Source organism: Odontesthes bonariensis, chromosome 10 (genome assembly GCF_027942865.1).
Source record: "Odontesthes bonariensis isolate fOdoBon6 chromosome 10, fOdoBon6.hap1, whole genome shotgun sequence".
In the NCBI taxonomy this organism is placed as follows: Eukaryota; Metazoa; Chordata; class Actinopteri; order Atheriniformes; family Atherinopsidae; genus Odontesthes; species Odontesthes bonariensis.
In genome coordinates, this window is record NC_134515.1 from 29,855,653 (window position 1) to 29,868,342 (window position 12,690).

Genomic DNA, 12,690 nt, shown 5'->3' on the forward strand with positions numbered 1-12,690 from the left:
ACCTCCTTTAGCTCCACAGTAATTACCCTTGTTGGATCGCTACGCCTGATCATACTTGATTTTGGGATGCACTGCCATTCTCTCCACTTGTTAGCCTCTCACACTGCTTGGTTCTGATAGAGCACACTGATAATACTGCAGCAATGAGCCACACACAAACACTCACACACACGTACACACACATTGTGTATATTCTCTTGGCTGGTGCTTTTATGAGGGAGTTATGTACAGATATATCACGGTTGCTAATTTATTTAAATATGATTGTTGTGCCGGTGATTAATTCCTCTATAATCTGATCAGGCAAGCAGGTGAAATGAAAGGAAATGTAACGTTTAGAAAATTATAATTAATAGATTCAGATTCTGTAAATTGTGCCCCTTAAAGGGCAGGGAGTGAGGGGAGGTGTGTGTGGAAGTGGTTTCCAATTTGTTCTCAGTTTGTTCCAGTAATAAGATCCAGGCCTTCTCTTCCAATGGACGAGATAATTAACTCCTGGGGACAGACCGCATAGAGCTCTGTCTTTGGGTTTATGGCACCTGCTGAAAGAGATCTCTGCAGCTACTGTAAGCCAAATAGTTGCACATTATGCTGCCCTCAGTATATGTGCTGTGATACACCTTGGCAGTTAGACAAACTCCTTCCCAACATCACGACTCTGGAGACAGTTGTCCCTTGTCCACAGGTTTAATGACGCAAGAAAGAGTAAAACTAAAACACACAAAGACATCATGAATACAAATAAAATTGCTTCGTCTTTATACTTACACACACACACCATGTAAATATACTGATTCTTAAATTAACTAAAGTGCTTGTTTTTAACTGCTACCTTTCATGTATTTATTACCTTTTTTACCTGCAAAACCATTGTATTTTTAATATATTTTAACGTATAATCAACTATTTATTCACATTTCTTCCCTTACATGAATTTTAACAACAGTAACAGTAACTATAAAGACTCAATAGACTTTCTGCATAAACTTCTCAAAAACATTGACACAAAAATAATCTGTGAATCTGCAATCATTAATAACAATAAAACTACTTGATACATACCAACGATGCCATCAAAGAGCATAAGATGCAGGCAGATTCAACATGGTAGAAAAAACTAACAAATACAACAACTCTGCAGCATGCTTCTCCTCACTTCCTGTTTATAAGCAAGGAAATGAGTCACCTGAAATTCGACATGCATTTCCTGTTTCAAAATAAAAGATTTACCGATTGTAACAAAACACACATATTGCAGAATTTTCCTGAAAAGGTTTTTACTGATAGACAGAAAGGGCACAGTGGATTTCAGGGCATCAATTGATAAGTTTATTCAAGTAAAATGGGAGTTAAATGCATATTTCAAATGAGCAGGGGTATGCTAAATAGAAGAGAGCGCATTTGTTGTTGGATTTTCATCTTAAGTCAGATGGTATGGTCACAAATGATTTCAAGAGTAAAATGTGATTGGAGCTTGAACTCAATGTCTTGTTTTACAGCCGAGCAGCAAAATAAGGCTTATTTAATCTTTGGAGAAAACATTAGATTTAAAATGCTGTTATTAGTTTCAAGGACAACCTGAAATGTAGTGACTCACTGCCATGTGTCCAAGTGCTGTCTGTGTTGGACTGTCTGTTCTTGGAAACCGCTCGCCCAGTGTGTGACGGCAGCAGCATTAGCATGAGTCAGATCCAGCTAATTTCCGCTGTTGTAACCTGCCTCTCTTTCCTGCATTGTCTTGCCCAGTCCTGCAACTCCTTTGGAATGTGCACCATAATGGTTTCCACAAATTGTCTCTTTGAACCTCCACTCTCCTTCCCCACAGCACATCGCCTTACTAAGACTCAGCAAACCTTAGGTCATGTGAGTTTCTTCGTGTGACGAGTGACTTGTGCTGTGAAATCTAACATCTCTGTTTTTTCTCTTCTTTACTTCCAGAAACATGTGAAAACCTTTGTGAAGCTTCGGCCTGAAAGTTAGCCTTCAACAAGAAAAGGTCACATCTCCTTTTCCTCTCATCTATTCTCTCTGCTCACTCAGCAGTTTCCTTGGAGGCCCGTTAAACATGGAGGGCCAACAGGCTACCTGCAGAACTTTTTCACTTTACGCCAAGATAGGAGCAATAGCAGCTCTAAACTTTTGGATTTTTGCAATTCCTGCCATGTCAAGCGGGCAGGCGTTCACTAGTTTCCACCCTGAGCGACGGGAATGGGTTTTTAACCACCTGACAGTTCACCAAACCACAGGCGCATTGTATATCGGAGCCGTCAATCGCGTGTACAAGCTGTCAGGCAACCTCACTCTCCTTGTTTCCCATGATACCGGCCCAGAGGATGACAATAAGGCCTGCTACCCACCTCTGATTGTTCAGCCCTGCACTGAGCCCCTTGTCTCTACCAACAATGTCAACAAGCTTCTGCTCATTGATTATTCCCAAAATCGGTTGCTGGCCTGTGGCAGCCTCTACCAGGGGGTCTGTAAACTCCTCAGATTGGATGACCTCTTTATCTTAGTGGAGCCCTCCCACAAAAAAGAGCACTACCTCTCCAGTGTCAACCAGACGGGGACCATGTATGGAGTCATTGTGCCTTCTCAGGGCCAGGACGGCACCCTGTTCATCGGCACAGCAGTGGATGGTAAACAGGACTACTTTCCCACAATCTCCAGTCGAAAACTGCCACGTGATCCAGAATCTTCTGCCATGCTGGACTATGAACTGCACACTGACTTTGTGTCCTCTCTCATCAAGATTCCGTCAGACACGCTGGCCTTGGTTTCCCACTTTGACATCTACTATGTTTATGGCTTCGCCAGCGGCAGCTTCGTTTACTTTCTGACCGTTCAGCCAGAGACACCAGAGAACAGCATGTCATCCAGTGGATCAAGCAATGATCTCTTCTACACTTCTCGCATCGTTCGCCTCTGCAAAGATGATCGCAAATTTCACTCCTACGTCTCCCTGCCTATTGGCTGCGTGAAGAACGGTGTTGAGTATCGGCTACTGCAGGCTGCCTACCTTGGCAAGCCAGGCCGCATTCTCGCTGCTTCACTCAACATCAGCGCCCAGGATGATGTCGTCTTCACCATCTTCTCTAAGGGCCAGAAGCAGTTCCATCGACCACCAGATGATTCAGCACTCTGCGTCTTCACGATCCGAGACATCAATGCACGAATTAAGGAGCGTCTTCAGTCCTGCTACCAAGGGGAAGGAAACCTGGAGCTCAACTGGCTCCTTGGCAAAGATGTGCAGTGTACTAAAGCGGTGAGTTGTACCTAAGGCTTGAAAAAAAACATTCAAACCCATTCATACTGTACATGCGTACTGTGTACTGAAATATGCCTTTGATGGCAGTGTGACAATTGGATAACAATGCTGAACAAATTAATCAACAATGGCAATTGTAGTTGCTAAAAGATAAAGCAGGATCATAGTTTTCATATTTAATTTTTGTTTTCCTTTAATTAACCCACAAACAACGACAAAGCAAACATTCATCTCAATATCAGTAAGGCCAAAATTATTGGACGGTGCAACAACATTTACATCTAGTGTACTTCTTTAATGCAGTACTGTGCAAAAGTCTTGAGCCTTCACTCATTTCTTTATATGTATCATACAAACATGAAATAGGAACAGCAGTCAATTGAATTATGTGTGGACATGAATGCAAATACAGAAAATAAGGTAAGAATACAGTTTGTATAATTTTGACAAGCTTGAAGGTCAATCTTTGGTATGTCCACCTTTATTCTTAAACATATTCTTCGACAAACCCTGTCATTTTAATATATTTTCGGTAATGTTGAGTTTCAGACTCTGGGGAGGATTCATCACTCCATAAGACCTGTCATCACTGATTTTCAAGCCACCCTTTCATGGAGACCATTTCTGATGAGGTTTCAATGAACAGAAGCCTGAAGGGTCAGACGCTTCTCTCAGGTCCAGTGTCAGGTCTTTTCTGGATTTTTTTCTTATTTATTAAGGAGATCACTGTCAGATAATCTTAATCTGCAGTAGATATTTTTTTTTAGGCCTGACACCAATTTAAAGGATTACAAGAAAGTCTGGCACTTGGAAACTAAACATAAAGAAATGAGCTCAAGACTTTTGCACTGTACTGTATATGACAGTAAAAGAGTGACCCAAGTTTCTCAATGAGCCTAGACATCTCAGTGAGTTTTGGGCATGTGTGCTTTAAGGAAAATAAACACAGCAACACAGAGTGCCTTGTGTTACTTGCACTCCATTAACAAATGACTCTCACTCCACATGTGACGATGCCAAATTATTTTGTAGCCCTGACATCAGAGAGACTCCACTTTTAGTTGTATTTCTGTGATAGAGATTCATAAATTACAAAGGCATTTGCAAGGATGAAAGTCATAACATTCTCCACTAGCACAATACAAATAAACACTCCATTTTTAGATTGAAAAGCATGAGTGTGTGTGTGTGTGTGTGTGTGTGTGTGTGTGTGTGTGTGTGTGTGTGTGTGTGTGCGTGTGTGTGTGTGGTTTGGTGGAGGTTTGGGAGGGGGGGTGGGGTCGCTCGAATTACTCCACTTGTGATGTTGGTGTAGATCACACACCAGCCTATTCCTCCTAAAATCCCCAATTATCCCATAATAAAAGGCCATGATCTGCTGCATGTTGTCAAGTAGAATTAAGTTTCTTGATTTTCCTCTGTTCCCAGGAGGCTGCCGTCCTCTGTGCTTTCATTCTGTAATTGCTAATAGGAATTTAAGATTATTAAGAATTAATGACTGGCTAAGTGTATAACTAGCAAGTTACTATATTGTGCTGCTTGTACATGGGAGAAGCCCTTTAAAATGGGGCATATGCATGTGTAGTGTTGGGGTTTAATGATATCTCTGTCCCTCATTGTGATGAAAAGCACTGATTAGCTTCTTTTGTTGCTAATCCCCCTCAGGGAACTCAATGGACCCCCTCTTATTAAAATCAGTAAATTCACCATTAGCCCAGTGTCAGAGGTGATTGTCAGGAGGAGGGAGATGTTATCTGGAACTGGCTACTGGGTTTCATTAGCTCCACTGAGAAGGTGAAATAAGATGTTGGAAAGAGCAGCGTAGGCGTCAAAAGGAGAGCCGGTGGTGTATAGTGATGACAGTGCTGTGGTTGGGAGCCTTATTAACTGTGGGAGCTCAAATTAGAACATTTTTTCCAGTTTCCCAGAAGAATCCCCTATCATCTCAGTGTGCATTGAAGGTTGCCAGCTGTTACTTGCAAAGCTGCACCTCCCACTCCACTCTGCAGGCATGCACTGCCGGTTATGTCCTGCTGTCCTCTCATGTTATACACCAGGGCTGCACAAGACGAGATGATGTCAAATTCAGCCCTTAAGACCGTGCCCTCCTGCTCAATAAACAGCCGATAAATCCTGAGCACATTATGGATTATGCAGATAGATGTCAATGGATGAGGAACTCTTAAATCTTTACAAATTACAAATGGCACCCAGATATGTCAACAATACTGATGTTCAAGCCTTCAGCTCAAGCTGTGTGGCTGCTTTCAAGTACACTTGTGTTAAATCTAGTCTTTCTTCAATGAATGTGTTCTTGAGTCTCTATGTGTGGTATTTTTAGAGAGCCGAGATGTCTTAGATCCATCAAATCCTCTCAATATGAGGTCACTCAAGGTTAGACCCACCTTAGAGACTGTATTTTTTCTTTTTTGGTTAACTGTTTGAGTGAATCACAAATTTGGTCTTTTTTGCTTTTCATCCGTTTCAATGCTAGCAGCAGGTAGCCAGCAAGCTCAAAGCGGAGAACTTTAATTGTACGCCCAGATCTCATTCTTGTGGTCATTGGTCTGTGTGTATGCTTTTACATTCAGGATGGGAATAGAACTGAGGCTGAGCCAGGGGATTCAGATACAGCAGCCAATCAAAGATTTATCACCGAGCTGTCCAGCCTTCTGCCATCTGGAGAGTCACACCATTTCTGTAGTCAATCCTATGGGAGCCGTGATGGGATTCTTTTGTATCAGGCTGTCTAAGTGTGTGTCTATCTTCCTGTCGTGCTTTTTGCCCTACCAACTAATTAACGACTGGCTGGAGCAAAGGGGAGCTATTGATAACATTGGTATACCCTGGGAGCAAAACTCTGAAAGCAGATATCCTGTCACATCAGATGTATCCTTTTCATTCAGATTTCACACAAAATGGAATTATGTGTGGCAGCACTGTCTTCATACTCTTTTGACCACTCTTTGCCCAGGATAAAATTAAGAATGATGCTGTACTGCGAGTTATTTGATAAGAATTAATTACATTGTGTTACAATCTACAGTTAGTCTGACAACAGCTCAGCCAAAGCACCACAGCACTTCTTTACTTATTGTGAAATGTATGATAAAATTGGGGAAAAAGCAAAACAAGAAAAAAATAAAAATAAATCTGCAAGATGTTGAACAAGAAAGCTCGACTACATGGAGTCTAGGGGGATTTGAGATGTCTGCCAAGTCTGCTAAAACGTACATCATCTGAACAATCTACATATAATCGGAACCAAATGGTCGAGAGTCCAACTGACCATATGTAAAATAGCTGCACAATTTTTAGGGATCTTCTATTCCAGACTGAATCTGGAACTGACTGCTGTTCCTCCAGATAAGTCCAAGCTTTCCCATCCGATTCATTCTGTTTGGCCACAAGCAAATGCTTAGAATAGACATCAAACCAGTATGTCTTTAACCTTAGAATAAAAGGATAAAGAAAGCTTGACAATTTTAAGTCCTGCAATATAGAACCCCTTAACACTCTGTGCTATTTTTGGAATAGGAAATAAAAGGAAAATGCCATAAAGTGAAGGGGCGGGACTGTATGAGAGTGGATGCGATTATTCACTGTCAGCTGTATGGCTCTTGAAAACCTGTGTGGAAAGGTTTTACAGCCATGGTGTGTGGTGAGAGGCTGATCTTCCTCACAGAGTGGGAACTGTCACTCAGCATAGTCTGTATAAACAGTCCCTTACTGGCAGGGAGACACAAACAGAAACCAAGGCAAAGAGGACACAGATGAGAGATAGATATAGTGGCAGAAAGAGAACTAATGAGTTGTTGTCAGAGGAATGAATATTAAGAGGGTTCTGAGCCGGGGTTATGGGATATATACATCTTGGGGTATAGACTGGCCGTCTCACTTTACTCCACATGGCACATTGAGGTCACTGCCACTCAGACAGTGTCAGCTGACCTGATTCAACATCACCATTTACCTCCTCTTCCTCTACTGATCTAGGAAAGTACGAGACATAGGAATGCTCTCCAAGCATTTGTCTTAAGATGTTTTTCTTACGGCCAAATTTCCTTTGTAACAAAAGTTAAATTTACACCCCCAAATCAGAAAAGCTAAGCATGGTATGGGAAGAATAAAATGAAAACAGACAAAGAAACAAATAAATGATTTCTGTACTTAGATTTTTACATTATTGCAGAGATTACAAACCCAAGACATTTCATGTTCCGTCTCATCAACTTAATTTCGTTTGTTAACACGCACCCAATCCTGCATTTCAGACCAACAACACATTCCAAATTAAGTTTGGATGAGGTCAATTTAGGGTTAGTAATGAGGTTAAAAAGAATAACTATGTTATTTCAAACAGGTGATGTCAACAGCTGACTGAAGAGTTTTAGTGCTAAAGGATGCAAAGCCTATGCTGGACACCTTTGATCTCTCTGACAACATTGCATCAAGAACCATTATTCATAAACAGCTCATATAACCACACGGGCAGCGGGTTACTGTGAGAAACTTTTGTCAATGCAGAGTTACATTAACAAAGGCCACTTAAAATGTTACTGTGCAGTACAGTATAAGCCTAATGTTAACTTCAACATATGCTGCCTTCAAGACAACATCTTTTCCAAGGATATCCATGCATTTTTTGACAAGATAACACAGAAATCATTCTGCACATACTACAAAGGCGTGGCTGAGGAAGAAGAGGGTATAGGCACTGGACTGATTTGCCTGCAGTCCTGACCTGTCCCCGATAGAGAATATATGGAGACTTTTAAAACAGAAAATGCAACAACACTCTTGAACACCTCAATATTTGATTGCAAAAAAGGAAGAATGGGACAAAATAACGCCTGAGACACTATCATCAGTGCCCAGAACATCTTTTGAGTATTATGAAACGGAATAGCAACTTTAAAAAGGTGTAAAAACGTGATCATCCAAACTTAATTTGGAATCTGTTGCAGGTCTGAAATGCAGAGGTGGATTTATATGAACAAATAAAATGAAGCTGATAAGGCACAACATGAGATATCTTGTGTTCATCCAGTCCGGTTTGAAATGAAAGGAAAAGTGACCTGAAGAATCTTTGCATTTTTTTTCAAACTTTCTGATTTGGGGTTGTAGTAAGACCGAATGGTATAGATTATTTTTTATTAAACTTAGGAAAACATATAATTGCAGCCTCTTCGGATGCATGCATGCTTCATGTCTGCATGGTTATCACACAGTGTGTGATAGTCAGTACACATAGTTTTCATATAGTGTGTTTCTTCCTGCATAGGGCTGATAATAGGGCAGGGTAATGAGCCACACTGAGAGCAAGGTGGAGCTCAGTCAGGTGAAGCTGATGCATATTTTTGCAAGTATAACAACAAGACAAAAAATTGTTTAGCCAGGAAACTCACATGTACCCCTCAAACTCACTCAGACCTCCCTCCATGTCCTAGGCTTACCTCTCTTGCTCTCTTATTACCATGTAGGACTCTGATTCTGGAACTATTTCCATAGCTTTGTCTATGTCTCTTCATGTCAATGCCAGCTTAATCTTTGCTCATCTAATGCTCTGTATCTCAGTCTCTCCTCTTTACTAATTTAGTGTAATTTAAGTCTGCATGACCTATTTCTCCCTGCTTCTACACTGAAACATTTGTCTCAGCGCCACATTCACCTTTCTTTCGTCTCCAGCTTTTTTTCAGTTTCAATTGTCCTCTTGTCTTTTATTTATGCTCGATTCGATAAACTTTGTTTTGCTCTGTCCGCAGCCGGTGCCCATTGATGACTCGTTCTGTGGTCTGGACATCAACCAGCCACTTGGCGGCTCTCAGCTGGTGACTGGCCACACTCTCTACACTGAGACTCGAGACCGCATGACTTCTGTGACTTCCTATGTCTACAATGGCTACTGCGTTGCTTTTGTGGGCACAAAGAGTGGACGACTAAAGAAGGTAAGTACCACCCCACCCCTTATCTCTTAGAGATTACAGATGATACATCGGGGCTAAGGTTGTCCAGGGGTCGCTGGGGCGCAGACACAGTGAAGAGCTCCCATTTCCGAGCAGATGGATCAAAGCCTGCAGTCAAACTGCCGGGGAAGGGTGATGGCAATGGGTAGCTCACTGTAATGGTCATTACTGGTGCCTTGTTAAGTAAGCTTCAGCGTTGCAGTGTTGAATAACCTGAGCTGACCTATTACTTTTAATAGGCACCTTTCTGCTCATGGCCCACTGAGAGCAAAAAGAGAGAGCAGACTCATGCGCTAAAGTTCCAAGTCTTGGTATGAGAGAATACAGAGGCCACAGAGGGTTAGAGAGCTCCTGGATAGTTTGCAATGATAGATTTCACACCCCAGCCAGAGGAATAAAGGTAGTAGATGAGATAGCACTGACAGGATAGTGGAAGAGCTGAAGTGCTGTGTTTTGGGTTCAGGGATGAGAAATGTGGTTGTACACTGTGCATTAATATGTTATTAGCATATTTTATTTTAGATGCATTAAGGTTGTGTGGGTACAATAGCTGAATAACACAACTGATATGTGGGTATACAAAAAGTCCCCGTTTAAACACACACTATCAAAAATTTCAACCCTCTGCTATGAACATCTTGTTACTTTCAGTAAGTTTGGCATTGGTGGTGCTTGCCCAGGTTGCTTGGTCTCCCTTTGTCCATTATTGATCAAGTCAACAGTCAGGCTGTGGTGACTGTGCTGGAAAGAAATATTCATGTCATGTGACCCCCTGTTTGAGCTGTTTAAAAATTCAGCACTTTTATTCTACTTGGTTAAATTAGATCAAAGAGCGTTTTTTTTTTTTTAACTATGCTGCTTTAACTTGCATATTGTTTTTATCCCTCTGCTTCCTCCTACACTTCTGTCTGTGCTTCTCCCCCTATATCCTCTGCTTTATCTTTGAGATTCCAATGCAAAACAGCCACGCGTGCTGCCGTATTGGCTCTCAGACTTGCCTCTCGCATGTAACCACAGTAACACTAAGCTGGAGGAGGAATTGAACAGGATATGAGAGGAGCACCTAGACAAAAAGCAGCTGCACAGCCCAGTGCTCACAGCACAAATATCCTGGTAGAGCACACACCCACAGAGATTGATCACATGACAGACAGAATAAGGCAGTTATGCCAATTTCAACAACAGAACACAAAGGAACTTCCAGTAATCTATCATTGTCTGCATAATAAGTCATCATCCTCTCACTGTGATGTATCCCATATGAGCAAATGAGAGAAGTTTAGCCTCTGAACACTTTAAATGTCTTAAAGAATAGATTACATGAATGATAATGAGGAAAGTTATATATTTTAAAGGTATAAGAGAAACAGTGAGATTCCAAAGACATAAAACACTGTCAGACTGTTGATTGGAGTTGTTATTTTAAAGTGAAGGTATGATACACCTTATGGGAAACAAATTTGTTTGAAAACATTTGACTGGAAAAGGCACTGCAGCCAATGTGCCGCCATATGCATGCCGGTGTGCTCATGGAAAATGAGAAGCCATGATTTGCATGGAAGCACATGATTCACTGAGCTCTGACTGTTTACTTCATGTGCATGAAAGAGAGGATGACCACAATCGGCCTACCCACTATAGCTGTCTGTGGCAGCACGAAAAAAGAAAGCGTAACTTTTATAATAGGTAATGAATAATCAATAATGCTGCATAACAGCCTTGTTTAGAAAAGGACTGCTTGAAACACTTTCATTGTGTCATCAAGGTGTGCCCCCTCAGGTGTCACAGGTAGGGCAGATGTATAGAATGACCTGATGAGTCCTGGCTGCGGCTCCTCTGCAGAAGGATGATACGCTCCGACAGAGTTTTAGAAGGGTGCTGCAGGCTTCCTTTAGATCTGAGCATGACACAGCGAAGGTGGCAAGCTTGATGCTTTCCTGGTGACACAGTCTATATATTTTCACCTCTTCCATGCAACCCAGAGAGACAGAAAAAATGAGTAATGGCTAGGGTGTTGTGTGCAGGGATGCACAGTAAGCGGGTGTGAGTATGAGCCTTGATGAGCAAGAATAAGAAAACAGAGTAGCAGGAATGGGCAGAGATAAAAGGAGAAGGAAGAAGGTATTGGGGGAGGAAGGAAGAGACCACTGAAATGTGAATTTAGTGCCGCCAGAGAAACCAGGACTGCACCACTGCTTGTAATTGGATTGGCTCCCATCCCAAAGTTGCCCCCTCCCCATCTTTCCATTTACCGCTTCCCCATTCAATCCCGCTCCTCCTTCCCTCCCTCCACCTCTCTCTCGCTCTCCCCGCAGACCAGCTCCTGTATATTCTGCTGTTTCCTGGGCTTTGCTGGAGCATTGCAAAGCATGAGGGATGGTGTTGGTGGATATCGCTGCCTGTGGCAGGCTTTTGTAGGGATTGATTGAGGAAGAGGGGTTAAGAGGGTGGGGAAATAAGCAGACGCCATGGTAAGGAGAATGCATATATAGTCAGATAGACTACAGGAAACAATAATACAACATTTGTTACCCAGATTCAGTGCAGCCCTCACATTCTGGGGTGATGTGTACAAAGCAAAGCGATTACATTTCTCTGTGAGACATTGGATCAAATACAGTCTGTACTTTGTGACTCTGAACAAATTAACTTTCTGTCATTCTCCAGATATGTGTTACGTGTTTACGTGTCCATAAAACTCACAGAAAGTGATTTTGATTTCTGGGTGGCATCCTTGGAGGCAGTGATTGATGGTGGAAGGCAGTAGTTGTTTACCTCTGCAGAAAGCTCCAGGAAACCAGTCAATAGTCCAGACCTTCATGAATTTTTTCAAAATACACTAAAATGAATTCCAATCAGGACCAAAACCGGACCTATACGCGACTGTAAAACTAACTAATAGTAAAACATCCTCTAGTTAGTTTACTGCTCATGAGTTATTTCATAATTCAATTTTTGACTTTGGTTGTACATTAATATTCACCAGACTGGTGATCAAGATACATCTCCATCATCACACCAATGTATCTACTGCCCAAAGACCTGCAGGGTCTGCAGGTCAAATTATAGAATGAGTACTTTCTGGATACACTAACTCAACAATTGCATTATCTAAACTGAGATAGGCTGTGTGTGATTAGCTTCACTTGCTTAAGCACAGACATCTCCCACATGGGGACCGGGACTGGCGGGATTCAACAAAAGCATTGAAGAAGAGAGAGGGGAGCCTTGTCTTTGATACAGATGGAGATTGGGGGCTCACATGTAAAATTGGATTTTTAAAAGACACCACAGCAATACTTAAAACGGGAGGTTAAATCATGCTCAGTAGAGTCACATCAGGATTCCACCACTGATCAGAGTTAATTCACACACAGTGAGAGTGAACATCTTCCAGCCAAGTTAACTTACAACAGCAGCAGAGGCTAAATGTGAATTTTAAAGAAATTTAAAGAAAGA

At 41.8% G+C, this 12,690-nt stretch overlaps 1 protein-coding gene across 1 annotated transcript in view; it reads left to right on the plus strand.

Annotated features, from left to right (window-relative positions):
* The window catches only part of plxna2 (plexin A2), a 201,442-nt gene that overhangs the window by 23,101 nt on the left and 165,651 nt on the right, over positions 1-12,690 (plus strand). The window contains exons 2-3 of the mRNA XM_075475207.1: positions 1,939-3,262; positions 9,031-9,213. Of these exons, the coding sequence (XP_075331322.1) occupies positions 2,066-3,262; positions 9,031-9,213 (1,380 nt within the window). The 5' untranslated portion in view covers positions 1,939-2,065. The remainder of the gene's footprint in view (positions 1-1,938; positions 3,263-9,030; positions 9,214-12,690) is intronic.